Source organism: Columba livia, chromosome 9, assembly GCF_036013475.1.
Source record: "Columba livia isolate bColLiv1 breed racing homer chromosome 9, bColLiv1.pat.W.v2, whole genome shotgun sequence".
NCBI classification, from domain to species: Eukaryota; Metazoa; Chordata; class Aves; order Columbiformes; family Columbidae; genus Columba; species Columba livia.
Genome location: NC_088610.1, coordinates 25739312 through 25758004, shown reverse-complemented (window position 1 = coordinate 25758004; position 18693 = coordinate 25739312). Strand labels below are relative to the sequence as shown.

General features: G+C 38.5%; 1 protein-coding gene across 8 annotated transcripts in view; it reads left to right on the top strand.

Moving 5' to 3' along the window:
- PIK3CB (phosphatidylinositol-4,5-bisphosphate 3-kinase catalytic subunit beta) overlaps window positions 1-17911 on the top strand; it is a 91766-nt gene extending 73855 nt beyond the window's left edge. For all 8 annotated transcript variants that reach the window (XM_065074379.1, XM_065074378.1, XM_065074383.1 and 5 more), the window contains 10 exons: window positions 2043-2186; window positions 3841-3940; window positions 6293-6471; window positions 7082-7191; window positions 7511-7589; window positions 12342-12509; window positions 12992-13115; window positions 14163-14308; window positions 15822-15954; window positions 16381-17911. In XM_065074379.1, the coding sequence (XP_064930451.1) occupies window positions 2043-2186; window positions 3841-3940; window positions 6293-6471; window positions 7082-7191; window positions 7511-7589; window positions 12342-12509; window positions 12992-13115; window positions 14163-14308; window positions 15822-15954; window positions 16381-16518 (1321 nt within the window). In that variant the 3' untranslated portion in view covers window positions 16519-17911. The remainder of the gene's footprint in view (window positions 1-2042; window positions 2187-3840; window positions 3941-6292; window positions 6472-7081; window positions 7192-7510; window positions 7590-12341; window positions 12510-12991; window positions 13116-14162; window positions 14309-15821; window positions 15955-16380) is intronic.
- Window positions 17912-18693: the final 782 nt, after the last annotated feature.

The window sequence follows — 18693 nt, the reverse complement described above, 5'->3', positions numbered from 1 at the left end:
CCGTGCAAGGATTTCTGGGGTGAAAAACTGTATTCTCTTTGTTTACGGAGAAAAGAGGAAAGATTTAAACACATTGCCTGCCATCAATAGATGGCCAAATAAAGCAGTGTAATTTCTAGATAAGCACGTTGGCAGCCAAATAAAACCTTCTTATTCTGATATCTTGTATTCAATGATTATTATTTTCCATGTAGCTAAGAGAACCTTTGTCCCAAAGAGGGTTGTGTGTTCACCACTCTCTCGGACAAAGGGAGAGCAAGATAGCGTGAGAACTTCTTAATAACAAAGGCAGAAAATATTACAGTAATCAAATACTATGAAAATAGCCGTCCAGGCACCTCACACTCTGTCAGGTGTTTGCGATGTTATTTAGAAGAAATGTAAGTTCTAGCACATAGTACAACAAACAAACAAACAACAAAACCAAAAATAGTTACTGTTTTATTTGTTCTTCACAGTAGCTTTTGCTATCTGCAGTTCTTTCTTTCTCTCATGTAATTTTGCTCTTCACTGTAACCTAGGGCAAGATTTTATAGCATTATCATTTGCAGCATTAGTGCGTATTTCCTGTCCTTGAATTCTAAATTCTCTGTGGTGAATAGCTTAATGATTTATTTTTTTAATGGCCAAGGCCAGCCTTCTGGGCTTAAAAAAAAAAAAAAGAAGGAATATTTTGACTTCTTTCAAATGCAAACAAGCAATTTAGCTGCTGGGCTATCCTGATAATACTGAGTTGTTACATCTGGAATTATTTCCAGAATTCTTAGTTCTGGCTCTGAAACAAAAGTGTGTTCAGTTGGCTGTCAAAAATCAATTTTCAGCTTCTTTAAAAAGTCTGCTGAAGGCAGCTGGTAAAAACCGTAACCTAAAGGTGATTTTATTAGCTGATATTAAAAAAATAGGCAAAAATGAATACAACACAGCATAATTGAACTTTTTTAGCAAGTTACTGAAGCTTTTCAGAGTAGGATGGAGAGAATGAAATAATTCACTATGTGCATCTCTGGAATCTTCAAGGGACTGACAGAAGAATTTCTGCTCTTTTCCTTCCATCTTTGCAGAGAATTTGAATTCTGCGGGCCTTTTATAGGATAAAAGATACTCAAATGTAATTAGCCAAGGAACATTCACATTTGTTTTAGAGTAACATAATTGGTTTTTTGGGGGAGGGGGAATACAGGATTTTATAAATAATTATTGGAATTATTTTTATTATGTCAATAATACTTGAAATAGTTCATTAGCATAGAGCTTTTCAAAGGTATATTTATGAACTGTGGCTAAATACTTAAATTTGCACTTACGAAGTAGGACTAATTTGGGCACTGTTTGGTTTCTTAAAGATGATGTGCTTTTTCCTTATCCTCTAAAAACCTTCAAGTTGTTGGTATGATTAAAACAAATGAACAAAAGCAAAAAAACCCTAAACTGAACAAGCCCAAAACAAAATATTTTGGCTAAATGGATCTCTTTGTAGGTGTATCTTAATAAAGTAACACCTGTTAACTGACAGGTAGTAACTTTTAAAGACATGTTAATTGAATTGCATTGACTGGAATGAATACTCTCCTCCTCATTTGTAAGCTGAGTGACTTTGATGGTTATATGCAATTATTCCTTGCCTGTGCCCACTGCTGCTAACTTGTGGGTTACAGTGGTTCTTTATGTGGTTCCGAAGGTCCAGCTCCTCAGTCAGGGGGAGACAATGTCCAGTCTGAAATAATTAATGTCCCAGATGCTTAACCTAGCACAAGCCTCAGATCTCGGTCTTGTAAAAGCTTATGGCAGAACACCAGGTTTTTGCTCTATGTGTTTGAGGGCCATAAAATTCTGTTAGAGGTATAACTTACTGATGAACTGATCAATCAAACAGTTGCATTAAGTTGTGTTTTATTGTCTTCCGTGCGACTGAAAAACTGGGGGACATTCTTGCTATTGAAACAAATCTGACAGCGTTGGATTTGCCATATGCATCTGAATTTCTGGAATATCATTGATCTAGTTACTCTGCTACTAACTGCTTTTTATGTATCTCATTCTAGTGATGAAGAGCTCTCTCAGTATCTTCTTCAACTTGTGCAAGTCCTGAAATATGAACCTTTTCTTGATTGTGCACTCTCCAGATTTCTATTAGAGAGAGCACTCGCTAACAGGAGAATAGGACAGATGTTGTTTTGGCATCTAAGGTAGGAGTTTTCCCTTATGTCTTTCTGAAACTGCTGAGCCTGTTTGGACTTTTAAATATGATTTCTTGAGAATTTTTCTAAATGAGCCATTATTGTAATCTCCTACAAGTCCTCTTTGTTTCTTTAAATTTGGCATTTATAGATGAGAACAAGCCTGTAATTAAAAATATATTATGGTGGTTTGTAATCTACTGTTTGACGAAAACTATTCCAAAATGCATTCAGCTCTGTCTGATAAGTTAGGCTTGTATATAAAGTTGTATTGTTTGTTTTGGCTATGTGTGCAGTAAAGGTACAATATTTATACCTCACAGTTGGAAAAAATTTCTATTATTGTTGAGAGTATTAACAGAAAACAGAAGCAGTTCTATGTGTTTTTGTTACTTTTGATGACCAGTTCTGTGAATGGCAGAAACCTTGCAGAATGTACTATAGGTTAGATTCGCAGAATCACAGAATGTTAGGGATTGGAAGGGACCTCGAAAGATCATCTAGTCGAATCGCCCTGCTGGAGCAGGAACACCCAGCTGAGGGTGCACAGGAAGGTGTCCAGTCAGGTTTTGAATGTCTCCAGAGAAGGATACTCCACAACCCCCCTGGACAGCCTGTTCCAGTGCTCTGGCACTCTCACTGAGAAGAAGTTTCTTCTCATATTTAAGTGGAACTTCTTGTGTTCCAGTTTGAACCCATTACCCCTTGTCCTGTCATTGGTTGTCACCGAGAAGAGCCTGGCTCCATCCTCCTGACACTATTTAAAAACATCAATGAAGTCACCCCTCAGACTCCTCCAAGCTCCAGAGCCCCAGCTCCCTCAGCCTTTCCTCACACGGGAGATGCTCCACTCCCTTAATCATCTTCGTTGCCCTACGCTGGACCCTCTCCAGCAGTTCCCTGTCCTTCTGGAACTGAGGGGCCACAACTGGACACAATATTCCAGATGTGGTCTCCCCAGGGCAGAGCAGAGGGGCAGGAGAACCTCTCTGACCTACTGACCACCCCCTTCTAACCCACCCCAGGTACCATTGGCCTTCCTGGCCACAAGGGCCCAGTGCTGGCTCATGGTCATCCTGTTGTCCACCAGGACCCCCAGGTGCCTTTCCCCTATGCTGCTCTCTAACAGGTTGTTGCCTAACTTATACTGGAACCTGGGGTTGTTCCTGCCCAGGTGCAAGACTGTACACCTGCAAGTACTATATGAAAATGTTTTGGAGGATAATTTGCTCTGGTATAAGATTCAGTGGTTTGTTTCAAAGTGTTCCCCCTCAGGCAAGTTTAGGCTTTTCACTTACGAAGATTTGAGAACACATGATTTATCATCAGCCCTGACCATCAGTATCTTCCATGATTTATCAGTACTACTTTCATGAATAAAAGGGGTTCCTGAAAACAAATATACAGTTGCTACCTCTTAACATTACTGCCTCTAGAACAGTTCTAGATCTTGAAACGAGTGGCATGTGTTGAAACCAGCCAGTCCTCATAGTTTTCAGCACATAAGTGTTCTGTTATTTCTTAAGAAATCTGCCTTTTTATTTACATGACCATGAGGTGTTTTGGTGTTTGGTTTTTGTTTCGTTCTGTTTTGGTTTAAAATTTTATTTTAATAACTTGAAGATTGCTAATCTGTAAATGCTATGGTCTTTTCTTCGTTTAGGTCAGAGGTTCACATACCTGCCGTTTCAGTACAGTTCGGTTTGATACTTGAAGCTTACTGCCGAGGAAGTGTTGCTCACATGAAAGTGCTTGCTAAACAGGTACAGACTTCCCTTCTCCTTGAATCTGGCTTCTCCTTGCTTGTAACTCAGATACTTACTCCATTGCTCCTATGTGGCATATTTGGTTACCTTGACAAAGCCTGTCTGTTCGGGAATGGGGAAGAGAAGGAAGCCTCGGTGAAAGAGAGGAAGAGAAGGGCTGAATGGCTGCATGTGCTCCCTGGCACAGAAAGCAGGTAGCGCTGCGGGGCCGCGGAGGTTGGCAGCTGCTTTCGTGGTGTTTGACATGTGCGAGATACTTTCAGCAGTGTGCACGGATTTGGGATAGAACAGTAGTAGATTATTAACTGAAGAAGGGTTTGTGCGCACTTAAAACTTGCGACGTTTTTTCCCCAGTAAGGGTAGCTTGTTCAGTAGAAACTATTTCCTTTCTATCTAAACTTTATGTAGGTGAGTCCAGAACAACAGCTTTCTGCAGCTTTGCTTTTGTTAAAAGATGATGCAGAAAACCCTGAAATGGTAATATAATGGTAGTACTCCCTGGTGACAGAGGTGTTGAAGCAACCAAACACTCCTTTTAGCATTAATATAGGTGTGCCATTTACTGGGGGGGAAAAAAAATAAGGTGTTTGCTTTTAAAATGTGAGAGCTTTTGTTTTAAATACACCAACAAGTGTATCAGCAGATCATTGAGATACTCTCAAATCATGTTTGAAGTCTCTAAAGCAGTTTCAGCAAGTTAATTTAGATTGCGACCATAGAAATCTTTGAAAAATGATCTCTCTCTGGAACTAATGTATTTGCTGTATCAGGGCACAAAGCCTAACTCGGTAGGTACTTGTCTGATGAGTGTTATATCTAACAGTTTTGCTGCTGTCTACCTTGAAACTGTGCTTTGAGAGGCACGTGGAACAGGAACGTACTGTTGTGCTCTTTATTACTGCAGTTCACAGGGCATTGAAAAGGCTGTCTTTACATGAGTGCTTGTTAGTATTACCAAAATCGTAAAAAGATTAGGTGATGAAATGCTTTAAGCAATAGACCTTAGGTCAGTAAAGTTTTTGAGCACTTCACAGGAAACAAATGTCAGTACAATCAAAGAAGGGGCAAAAAAAATCCCAACTGTGCAAACACGGAAGAAATTCAAAGTAGAAATACTTCAAAAAGTTCCTGTTTGTACAACACAGGTTCCATTTTGTTCCCTTGTTGCTGATATTTGTACAGCTCCTAGAATAGTGGATAAGCAGAGCACTTGGTTTTGACAGATGGCTGACCTGGCAGGTCTCCATTGCCTCAATTTTATAATCAAACTGCGTACAATTTCCACAGCATCCTGCCTGACAGGGCTCAGTCTGTCTGTAGAAGTGGTAAGTTTTGACTCAGCACCTTTTAAGTTAGACTGAAGCTTCCTTGTATAGAAATCAAATTATGTAGTTATTAAATTGGTGCAGTTTGCTAGAGAATACGTGTATTACTGAGCATGTTAAATGTAGCTAGTGTGAATAGAGCTGGTTGTTGTATCAACTGTGCTATATTGAGTTAACAAGTTGTTTAGATGTAATGTAGAAATTACATTGGTTGTATGTGCGATCTAGGTTTGTTACCAAAGGGCTTTTTTCTCTTAGTGTTATGTGTATTTACCTCACTAGTTTACCTGTTTTCTTAGAAATTATGTACCAGTAGAAAACTTTACAAAGGAAGAGGAGGAGGAAAAAGGGTTAAACCTACCTGTATTGATTGCAAATATTTGCCTTGCAGTTTTACACATTTTTAAGGTAACAATATTGCTTAGATGAGATGATGATTTTGAACACTTTGATTAGAGTATTTACCTTATGCTTAACTTGAGCAGGATTTTAATGAACAAACATTTAAGACTCTGCTCTTATGTGTGTATTTCCACATACATAGTTATGTAGTGGAAATTGTGTGCAAGTGGTCATACTGAATGGGTACAATGAACTATCTGCATCCACAGCTCATCTCAAGTAATGTTTGATTTTGTTAGAGATATGAAGCACTCAGCGTTTCTGTTGACTTCAGTATGGGTAGAGGCACCTGTGTTATGTGCTTTGTTGAATTAGTGGATGAAAATTGTATTTTGAAGAAGAAATTTGTGTAAACTTTTCATACATTGCAATGCCTCATTCCTTTTCTTGGAAATGTTAACTTCTGCTTTAAAAAGTGACTCTCAGCTTAGGAGACTTGAGTGACTTAGAAAAATGCTGTTCTAATGTTTTTTTTGGGAATGCCACCTTAATTGCCATCTATTACTTTCATTTTTTAAAAGTCGAGAATTATTCATTACTGTTTTGTTTTGAACCTGGATTTTACATTGTGTTACATGTAAAATCAGAGCAATAACTTTTAAAAATAAAATACCTCTTTCAGGTGGAAGCCCTTAACAAAATGAAGACTTTAAACAGTCTAATTAAGCTGAATGCCATGAAACAAAGCAAAGCAAAAGGAAAAGATGCAATGCATACATGTTTGAAACAAAATGCTTACAGAGAAGCGCTTTCTGACCTCCAGTCTCCTCTGAATCCTTCTGTTATACTTTCGGAACTACAGTAAGTTAAGAATGAGTGAATAAAATTTCACCGTAGCTTTTGCATGGAAACAGTAAAGCAGAAGCATGTCTGTATTTTAACTTCCTTTGTCTGTATTTTCAGCAGACATATACTGTCACAGGGAGTTTGTTCTATAGACAGAGAAGGTCTGTTGAGAATCTTTCTGAGCTAAGTTAGAAAATTTTTGTAAACCACTGTGAAACTTTGTTTTCTTAGTCAATGCATTACCATAGCTAAACACATTTAAATATAAGTCCAAAAGTTAATTAGATTGTTCCTATTTATAACAAAAGCGCAAAACCCATTAAAACTTTAAGCAGCATTTAAACATAAAGTAAAATAATTTGTGAGATAGGATATAAAACTATTTTCTCTGAAAATGTGTGTGGTCAATTTAAACATTAGATATGCATATGCCAATCACAGTATCCAGTACATGGCATCTATAACAGGTAAGTGCTCCCAGCATAGTAGCAGAATGAAAGCAGAGAGAACATTCAGGTGTTTCCAAACTGGAAGGCTATGTGTGCTGTTGTGTTTTGAACAATGTTTAGACCTTTTCAGTTGAATTGCTCTTACTTGACTAAAACTTTTGTTGTGTTTTTTCTAGTGTTGAGAAGTGTAGATATATGGATTCTAAAATGAAGCCTTTATGGATAGTGTACAATAATAAAATGTTTGGAGGAGATCTTGTAGGGATCATCTTTAAAAACGGTGATGGTAAGAAGTGCTAAAATTTTTGATTTTTCCTTTTCCTTCTTCAGTCCCGCACTTGCACTGGAGCTCTGTTGCTCTGTATTGCCGTAATATAAATGTTGTTTATTCTAACATCGATAAAGAAATTAAGCATCTTCCACTGACTGGGTTTCAAAGTATAGACTTTATCAGTCATGATGATAAAATTATGGTTAATCCCACTTCAACCCTTAAACTTGATGAGTATTTTTAGATACCTTTTCCTGAAGGTCGTATAAACATTAGAAAGTTTGCCTACAACACACTGAGAAACTGAAGCAGCTGTTTCAACCTCTCGTTATAGATCTTCGACAGGACATGTTGACACTCCAGATTTTGCGTTTGATGGACATACTTTGGAAAGAAGCTGGTCTGGATCTCCGGTAAAGATCTCTTCAGGGCTAGTTTATTTGGATGGAGAGTCAACTTTTAGCAGTAAAGCTTTCTTGTTTTTTAAGTACCTTTCCCACTGTCCCACTGTTTAAAGATCTATATCGCTAGCCAAAGGTTTCACTTGTCACAGCCAAGGTTACCTTAACTACTTAGATGGTTTCTCTTAGCAGTTCATTCCCTTGATGACCCACATTACAAAAGAATTTAGCCATTAAAAGAAATAATGGAAGTGTGAGTGAAGAAGTGAAACTTTGCAATTTTTGTTTATTATCAAGCAGAATATTTTTCCTTGTGCACCATATCTCATGTCATTTATCTAAGCCCACACAGATAAGTAAAATTATAAACTTGTTACTTATGCTGCTTATGGAAAGATTCCTTTGAGTGAAGTATGGGTTAATGTAGGAATGTGAATTATAAATTGTTTCTGGAAGTGTATGTTTGCAGCGAGGTGGCTGAGTGTGTGTTAAGTTGAACACTGAGGAAACTTTTGATAATTTATGTAATTATAAATAGACTGTGAGGAGACTGATCCAGTATTTAAGAGCAAGGACAACTGCTGGCAGCTGTGGAATCCCAGATGAGGCATTCTTTGGTTGCTGCCTTCCCAGAAGCTTAGTTTGTGGTTCCAGCCTGGGCCACACACTGTGCCTAGCGAACAGGAATAGTGATTAGGAGTTATCAAATATGCTTTTCCTGACTAAAGCATTTTTTAACCTGACAAAGGAAAACCAAAAAGTAGCTCTGATGTCCAAGACTTTTCTTAAAAGTCTCAGAAGAAAAAAAAAGAGGAAGTTCCTAGTGAGAATTGAAGTTCTAGAATTGGCCTCTTCCATTTGTTTACCTAACTGAGAGCATCTTCCTTCCGTTCGTCCTCTCATACTTATGATTATAAAATAAAATTCTGGGATTGAGGCAGGGTTACAATCCTAAGTCTATCAAAGGGACATTAGCTAGACAGTTGCCAAGGGAAGGCTCTGAAATGGCCTTAATTGAAAACAGAATTGGACAGAAACAGTACTCTGAATGCCTGGAGCATGAGGATGAAACTAAGAGGGTAAGACCTTGTGATCTCCATGTTTGCATTCTACGCATCTCTCAAGAGGAGGAACTCCCAAAAGCGATGAATTAGCAGCAGCAGTAATGGGTTCTGTTGCCTTGTTCATGAGTCAGGACTTGATGGTTTGCTTCCTTTTGCTTGGATAAGAGCCATGGTGTCAGGAGAAAAAGTAGTGTCAAACAGAACTGCTTTCCTGAAAAATACTTCATACTGGAGTCTTTTCTTCTTGGCCTCTATCGTCCTTTGAGGCTTTAGTTTCCCTGAAGTTGTTGCTTCTCTTTTTCCTTTTGTGGGTGCATGATGGATTTTGCACTCTTCAACTTTTTCCACTACAGAAAGTCCGATAATTCCATTCAGGTAGAAGCAGGGCTTTGCACCTCTTTAACCAGTGTAAGAGCAGAAGCACTTGCTGTTTGCCTCTCTCTTCCAATTGATAATATGTTGCCACAAGCAAATTGTACAGCTTCTAAGAAATGTGGATCAAGTGGCAACCAATGTGCTGCCATCAAGGAGCTTGGGGTAGGAACAGCTTCTTTATAATTGCACTGCAATCCACAGTCAGTTATTCAGTAGTAATTTCCAATGAAATCTTAGCCCAGTCTGTGTCTGAAGCAAGCACGATATTCCTGATGGGATTGTCAGCTCTTGAGAGGAACATGAAATGTGTGGGTTTGAGATCTCTAAAGCTGAAGAAGGAGAAAGGTTGGTTGGTTTGTTGATTTGTTTAACTGTCAACTAATTTGTCTCATGGGTAAACTGGCCTCTTTCACCCATGATGTGTTTTGTTTTCGAGGTTCTTGTGTGTGCATTCTGACAAAATACCACAAGAAGGCCAGGGTCTGTATCAGAAAAATAAATATGTGTAGGCGGGAGGATGCAGCAGTGTGCTGCAGTGGTCCTTCAGCCTGGGCTGGCACTGGACGGGCTGTGAGTGCACAGCTGAACAAAACTTCACCTGTGAAGTGCATCTGCTTCTCAGTCCAGACTCAACCATTACACAGCAAAGATGGTCACACCAGACGAACACCGCTCTGTCATTTAGAACCGTCTGGCTCAGAGTCAGTTTGCCTCGGACATCAGGTTGCATCTGCAGAATGACAAAATGAGACTTTCAGAGTTACAAACCTACAAGTTATTTTGCTTTAAAAAATTCTACATCTGAAGTCTTATGTATGGGCATGCTGATAGTAGATGACATAACTTTCTATTATTTCTGTGAGGAATGTTTAAAAATTACAAACGCATGTCACAGCAGAGGAGCGTAACACTTGTCTTCCCAAGCATGCTGTGGGCTCTGCAGTGTTGCATCTCTTAGGAGGGTAATGCTTGTGTCAGAAAGTATTTCTGCTGCTTTATCTATGTTACAGCATTGGAATTGCGTTAAGGGAGAAACTAATGACATAACAGAGCAAGATAAAAACCTAAGCTTGAGGAGTTTGACCTATATCAAGTGACCTTTGCTGTGGTAAATTGTCATAAAAGTATTTGGTACTTGGTTACATTTTGGACAGATAGAGGGAGTTCTCGAAACTACTCTTTCATTTCACTGCCTATTTATAGTGAGTTTTAATTTTTACCGTCCTTGATGTGTGTGAAGTCTGATGTTAAGCGCCTGAATATGAATGAAATCAGAGTTCACAAACATACTGAAAAATGTATTTGTAACAAGGCTAAAGAATGTCATTATTTTTAAACCATTGGACCCAAAGTCACAGAGGATGTGTTGATAAATTACTATAACTCGGTGTTGTATTTGGAAGGATACTGCCCTGGAGAATTAACCTTTTGAAATAAAAAACAGAATTAAATGGAGTGAAGAAGAAAATTTTCTGTCCTGCCCAGGATTGCTGTATTGATCTGTCTGTGGTCTTTACTGGCATTAAAAGCAGGGAGCATACATATCCTGCTGACAGATGTTGAAGTTAGAAAGACCAGGATGGGATGGAAAGGGCCCAGAGGATTTGTCCCTAACTTGACTCCTGTCAAACTGTCTCTCTGACAAGGATGTTTTTTCCTCCAGTTGTAAGCACAGAGTCCTCAAGGGGCTGAAGGCTTTCATCATTGCTTGCTTTTGAAGGGGAAGTTGTTGGACATGTGCCCAGTTAGGCTGCAAGGAAGGTGGGTTGAAATGCCGTGGAGGAAGGCCAGCGTGCACTTTAACCTGGCAATATTTGGCTTACATTTGTCGTGTCGTGATAAGGATGGGCAGTGCTTCCTTGTATCATGAACGCTGCTGTTCAGTAATTACAGACACCCATCTGTTCATTGTGAGAACCCTCTTGGTCTAGAGTTGAGGTTTTAACTGGGAAGTAGATTAGAATAGAAACGGGAAGAAGGTTCCAAATCTGCACTTCTTTTTTTGTTTTGAAGTTGGGTGTTCTCTAAATACCTCTTGAATCTGGTTTTCAGTTCACTTTGATGCCGTTAGAGAAGAGTCTCCAACTCTATAGTTACTACTACTTGTGCCACTTGAGTTGTGTGTTATTACTGAGGTAGAGAAACTGCTCGGTTATCTAATAGCTGTTATGCCAAGGAGTTTCAACTGATTTCATCCAGAATTTTATTTTTCTTCCATGGCTTGGGATAATAGACTATGTCAGTTAAGAGATGGGGTTCTGCTTTGTACCAGTCAAGCTTAGTATCTGTTTTATACATAAATACTGACGACAACTCCACCAGCAATGTTTTTTCTTTCTATATATACACACGTACACACACACAAGTATGTTAATATGTCCTGCAATTTTTTATACAGCTTTGTAAGTTAGTGGCTGCTAGTCTGTACATTTTGTGTACTGCAGTTATGTTTGCATGGGCATCTGTTCTTTTATACATGGATCCACGACAAGAATTGAGACAATATTCCTGGCACAAGATGCCCAGCATGAGAACAGATGTGTCCGTTTGTGGTGCAATGCCTTTGAAGAGTTTCCTTTATGTTTCCATAGCATAGGTTGAACTTCCATCTAAGTTGCCATTCCATTTAGCATTTCAAGCATTTGGAGTGGGGAAACATTCTGGAAAAATACACTTATCTATATAGGCACATCTGTCCTTGATTCATATCTTCAACTGTCTTATTTTAATGCAATGATAATGTCGTAGATATTTTTGCCAAGCATAGTATATGAATGCACAGGTATATTCTTACACATCAGGCAGGTTAAAAGATGTATTCTTGTTTTTCATTAGGTTTCTATGCTTAAAATTAGTAAGAGTTGGAAAACATTATAGTATGTTTATATTTAAATTTATTCCTAGCATTGTTAAGTTGAAATAGGAAGAATGAGGAAAAAGGATAAGATCCTCTTTTCCATGTAAGCAAATAATGTGGTGTTGAATGAACATGAGAGTAACTCGGTTTAGCCAGTAAATTAACAAATGAAAACAAAGGGCTCCCTCTATGGTTTCTCCTATAAAATTACAAGTAAATGTGTTCCCTAGTAAAAGGGAAAAATTAGGGCTGCTTATAATTTCTTTTTTAACATATATGTATGTAATAGGAAAAAATGTTTTAAATGTATTGCTGGTATTTTAACTTTGCAAGCAATATCTGTATGTTAATCTTCAAGAGTTTAATGTTCAAGTTAATGCTGAGTATTGAACCTGCTCAAAATATTGATACACTAATGAAACAGTCTTACTATTTTTGGTTTGAACATGAATCTGTGTTTTGTTTCAGGATATTGCCGTATGGGTGTTTAGCAACTGGAGATCACTCTGGCCTTATTGAGGCTGTTTCTAGTTCAGAAACCATTGCTGACATTCAGTTAAATAGTAGCAACGTTGCTGCTGCTGCTGCCTTCAACAAGGATGCTCTCTTAAACTGGCTGAAGGAGTACAATTTAGGGTAATTTCTACAGTTATCTTCTCATCCATTGTGTAAGCTACAAAATTCCTGTAAGTTTCTATTTCAATGTTGAGGGATGTGTGGCTCTTCTGGCAGGTTTGTTGCTACTTATTTTTCTAGTGTGATGAATTCTGACTCAGATTCATGATGCTTTTGCAATTCAGACATCAATCCAGCTGAAATTCTGGGATTTGCAGCATTTTGACTGCATGTTGTTGAGTAAGTCATACAAGATTTGGCAAAACAAACAAACGCAAGAAAACTACATGGGGCTCAAGTCTTGGTGTTGTTGCCTTTCATAATATTTGCACTTCTGCTGTTCTCCATAGCTATTTTTTATAGTATTTTCTTTCAAATATGTACAGTTTTACAACATCTTAATGGGCTTCTGGTTTAAACAAGCAAAAATCCTTTTTTGAGGTCAAGGTATGACATAAAATAGCAGTAGTATGCACTAACATTATTTGTCTTTGTGCTTCTAGGGATGACTTGGATCGAGCCATTGAAGAATTTACTCTCTCTTGTGCTGGCTACTGTGTAGCTACTTATGTGTTAGGAATTGGTGACAGACACAGTGATAATATCATGGTCAGAAAAAATGGGCAGGTAAAAATCTCTTCTGTGTATCTGTTGTCCAAGAATTATCTTAAGAAACGTTAATTTCTTCAATGCCTCGGCAAAACGAAATCCACGCATTGTTAGAACTGCTGTCTATGTTTAGTGAGAATTGATGAGAGCTTCAAAGAAAGGAAATGTAAGAAGAGTGAAAGGACTGACCAATGCTTGTTTAGTCCGCAATTCTGTATCAAGTGAGGCTGTTCTAGACAACTTTGGAACATCCAAAAGCCTGCTAATAGTTTCGATTCATTGAATGAAAGTAGTCTTAGAGTATCTTGCAAAAGACCTTCATTAAAAATACAGGAATTGCAGTTTTGAGCAGTATAGCTTTCTGAAGTTAGTCTCTGCAGTCCCTCCTGCAGAAATTTTCTGTCCAGAACTCAGTACCAGCATAATGCTGTGACCAGAAGCCTCAAAATCTAGAACCTTGGCAAACTCTTAGAATGTTTTTTCCTGTTTAATTGGTACTTTCCACTGTAACTTGTCTGATTTTATTTACGTTATTCTGACTATAAAAGTAGCAAGGGTTATAAAAGTGAGAGTTTTACAGATATTTGCAGTATTCTTTTAAGTTTTTACCTACTAGAAGAAAGCTGAAACGCCCTTATCTTTGATTCTACAACAGGAGAACTGTCACAGATTCCTTGAGATTAATTTAAGTTCTACTAGCTTTGCTCCTGACTTTATGTAGAAAGCCCTTGGATATTATGATGTTGAGCCTCATGGGCTCATTGCTGGGCTCATTTCTCTATCTGATATTACCAACAAGGTGTCTATTGGCAGACACTAGAAGCTTAGATCTGAGATAATGTTTTGCACACTGATTTGTAGCAGTTGTCTCTTGTAACAGCGTGGATGTTATTGCTGGTTTTAGTTTTAAAACATTTCAAGATTTATTTAAATACTTCCAAAGGATTGAAACCATGGGCCATGGAGAATAGCGTTATGAGTTAACTGTTCTTGATACCAGCATTTTGTAGAGGTATAAGGGAAATATTTAACTGGAGAAATTAATTTTCACTTCTGCTTTTTTAGCTCTTTCATATAGATTTTGGGCATATTCTTGGAAACTTCAAGTCCAAGTTTGGAATTAAAAGGGAACGGGTACCTTTCATACTCACCTATGATTTCATTCACGTTATTCAACAAGGAAAAACAGGGAACATTGAGAAATTTGGTCGGTGAGTATTACTTCAATTTCTTAATTTGTAACTGAGATGATCTCTGGTGATAATTCCCAGCACACCAAGAACCTGTCTGGGTTTGGTTTGCTCACTTGTATGAAGGTGTGCTAACATGCATTTACAATGTTATTTATTACTCTACCTAAGCTAGAATATATATACACATTACTTCATACCTCAGAAACTACAGCTCTGCAGTAGAAAGCTACACTACCTTTTGATCTTGGGCAGGAGATGGCAGATTCTTCTGGGCTCATCTTTTTACCTTCAGCAGCACTGGGCACTAGGGAGGGTTTCCACAGACTGTTGTTCAAGTGAGATGAAGCACTGGACTTAGAAACAGGCTCCCTTCTGCCCTTCCTGTCCATCCATGTACACTCGGTGTGCTGACCAGTCCTGGCCTTAGATGCTCTGGCATCTACGGCCATCTGCTCAGAATCCAGCACTGTTGCATGCGTGTTCCCATCTTGGGTTAGAGAGCTATGGTGGAACATGAAAGCACATGACAAGGGAAAACTACCCTGTGTGATCCTGTGATCCTACCTGTTGAGATATATTTATTTATCATTCTCACCAATTGACAGAATGGGCATTCTGGATGTTTTCCTCTCACTTTGCTATCAGTTTTCACAGGAAGAAGTTTTTGGCAGGCATGAAATTAAGTACCTGCATATGGCTTGACAAATCTGGCTTCTTCTGGTAGAAGCAGCTGTGCATATGTTTGTAGTGATGGGTCTAGAAGAATGGAAAGCACCTGCCAGCGAACATGACTCTCCTGGAGAGTGAGCAAATTAACCTGTAGCTCCATTTTTAAAACCATTAAGCAAAGACTGTTAAGTGACTGTGCTATTGCAAGAGCTCTGGAATATGGAATACTTTAAATAGCAGTAGGATTCCATTTTCTGTTGAAAAATGCCTCAGAAGAGATTTATTCTTTGAAGTATAAATTGTCATCTTAGTCCAAAGGGGTCTTCCCATCTTCCAGATTGAACACTGCACAGTGGCACATTTGGGAATGTTGAGCAAGTTCTCAAGTGTCTGCACGAGGGGTCTTTGTGACAGATCTGACAGCTCAATTTTGACCACACTTGCAGGAAGGAATTACTGTACAGACAGGCTGGATTGGCAGGGACTGCTACAGAAGTTCTGTTTCCACCATAGGTCCACTATATAGGATCAGCAGGGCATTTCACCTACTGAATTCTCAGGAAGGTCAAACACTGGCATTACCTTTGGCATTTTTTGCTTTTTCTGAAGACTATGCTTTTTAATTTTTTTTTTTATAGCTTTTGGTCTCTTGTACCAATGTTTTAAGGGCTTGTTGGAGAGGCATGGGGTATTTTTGTCAGAATGTATTGGAGGTTCTGTAGACATCTCTGTCCTTTCTGTTACCGTGTTCCTAGGATATGTGTGTTAGGCCAATTTTTTTGAAATCGTTATGTATATTCGTCAACAGTGTAAGTTCTCATGTGTTGTCTTCATTGCATGGGCATTGTGGTTGAACATGAAGGTTCCGCCAGTATTGTGAAGAAGCATACTTGATTCTGCGAAAACATGGAAACCTATTTATCACACTCTTTGCACTGATGTTAACTGCAGGGCTTCCAGAACTAACCTCTGTCAAGGACATCCAGTATCTCAAGGTAAAGTAAGATGTACAGCTCAGTGGGACTTAACATTTTTCCAGTATGTGAGTTTTGATTTCTAGATGAATACATTTTGTTTCCTATTTCTCTCAAGATTGCCACACAGTGAAAGGAAACTATGAGTATACATTCTTCTCAGCCATTCTATAAGGAGCTCAGCATCCCTGCATCTTAAGTGTAGTCATTTCAGGGGTGTTTTCTGTCTTGGCTCTTGCACAAGCATAGACCTGTAAAGGTGAAAATTATTTGCTTAATTCTTTAGTTTTATCTTTAACCGCAGAAAATACCACTAATTTACTGCTTAATGAATAATCAGTGAAAAAGTGTCAAAACAAACACAATGTGGTTTGTGTTGAAAGGTGAAGGAGGCTTTAACTGTGGTTTTTAAAATTCCTGACAGTACTTGTTTTCCTGTCTTCTTAGGACTCTCTCGCCTTAGGGAAGAGTGAAGAAGAAGCACTAAAACAATTTAAGCAAAAGTTTGATGAAGCACTCCGGGAAAGTTGGACTACTAAAGTGAACTGGATGGCTCACACTGTTCGAAAAGATTACAGATCCTAGAAGATTCTTGCATTTGCACTAAGCTGAGTGTTACCTTGATAAGTGTTTCTAAAGGGGACCTGTAGCGTGGACCAACAAAACTTACGTTAAACAAGAAAGAAAACAAAACAACAAAAACAAATGTGCTGAAATAATTCCCGAGTCTTTTGCACTCTGCTTCTGAATGCTTGATTCCAAGACTGTCTCTACAAATAGCGAACATCCTGGATAATCAGTTCCTGCTGACTTTGCACGCTGAGAGCTACTAGGCAGTTTTAAAAATTCTTTGGTACTTTAAGGAGGTGTAAATATTTGATTTTATACGTTGGGGTAATGTGCCCTAACATACTCAGGAGGTTTGAAGACCTCTGACAGAACTGGTGTTTGTTTAAAGTTGGGACTTGAAGAGGAAATTGGTTTTTTATATCCTAATCTGGCTAAAAATTACCATATTGTGTATATTTTTCGTAAGAACTCTGCCCTACTGGCACAGATGCATTAATTCTACTGTAAATAGCAACCACAGTATCATTGTATTACAGGAAGCTGCTTCATGTCTTATACTGCTGCCAAAAGAAGAGCAGGTATCCGTAAGATGGAGAGGGGTGAGAGGTGGGGCAGGGGGATGGACCTTTGAAAATGATGCAGTGTCCAGATGTTCAGGGTTGTGCAATTTTGTTCCTCTGACACAACGCACACAGAAGCAGCCCTTCAGTAAGAGGAAAGTTAGGCCAATTCCGAACACGTCTGAGAATCCCTCGCTGGTGGATGGTCTCCCATTGGGCTTCTGGGGCTTTGGTTTCAGCTCCTTAAGGGGCACATTTATTTCAGGTTCAGCAAGAAGCCTTACATGGAAATGCGTATCTTAGATTAGTTGTGCCATGCAAATGTACTGACTTATGTATGGAAAATTTTCATTAAATATACCACACATAGTGATTTTTAGAGCATATGTACCAAAACCCACAAATGTTTGGAAAAGCAAGTGTTTATGGGAAAAGATCATTCCGTAAAACACCAATAAGAAGTCATTAATCTTTTCTTTCCGTATTTATTAAAAGCTTGCGGTAATGTTGCTTTACGAAGATATATATGTTGAAGATGGTTGCTGAAGAAACTGGATTAGTTTTAATTTATTTAGTGAGGTACCAGGCTTTTAGGTGCTTAAATGGAGAGCAAATTTGTTACGTGCAATAGGGAACTGCTGATAAAAGGTGTAACGTACTGTTTCTGAACATCAGCAAGATAGACTTTAACTACTGCTTGTTCTCCAAGGAACACTGGTGGCTCAATTCTTGTTGACATTTGAAAGAGAATTAAACTTATATATATTTACTTTTTGACTAAACAGTTGTTTTGCATAGAAATGTTGTTTTCTGTAGGAATTTAATTAAAGGTGGTTTTACTTTGTTGAGAGTGATGTATTATTTTTTGGTTTTGTTTGGGTGTTTTGTTGTTTCTTTTAAAGGCCAAGAACCTGTCTGGACGCAGAACAGCATTTTATGTTGTGGTTTGGTTCTCTTCTCCTCACCATTTAGGCTAATGTTTATGTCCGTAGCTAAAAAGGCAAGTCTCTTCCATGTTCCACCCCAGACTTCTGAGGCTTTCAACAAGTCATTCCAGTGGGTGCCTTAGATTCCCATCAACAAAATGGAGAAAGTAGCACTGATCTGCAGATGCATAAACACCTTCCCTCAGTTACCACTGGGATACTGCACAGAGTAAAGATGGTTTGTAATGTGATTTTCTGTTTTTTGGATGTCACTTTAATGCAGGCTGCAAAAGTATTTGAGATAGGCAAGGTGATTTCCTTGCCATCTTCTTTAAAAGCGCTAGTACTCAGAGATGATTAGAAAATACTGCTTCTGCTCAGTATTTGTGTTGGTTTATAGCCCTTTAATGGGATATGTTGTATTTGGTTTTCTTTACCTTCACTACATTTACTCTTTGCAATTTATTAGCAAGAATCAGGACAGAAAGTTAGAGGCTTGTTAAATGGTGTATTTCTGTGTTTGGCAGCAAAAGAAAAGAATTCATTTTCCTCATGAAATTGAACTTGGTCTTCTGTTAGCTGAGAGGATAGCACACGTCACAAAAGTGCTTTTCCAGGCTGACCTCTGCAGGTGAATCTTGTGTGGAGCTGTGTTTATAAGGTAACCCAGGTTAATTTTGGGATACCTTCATGTTAAGTTTTGA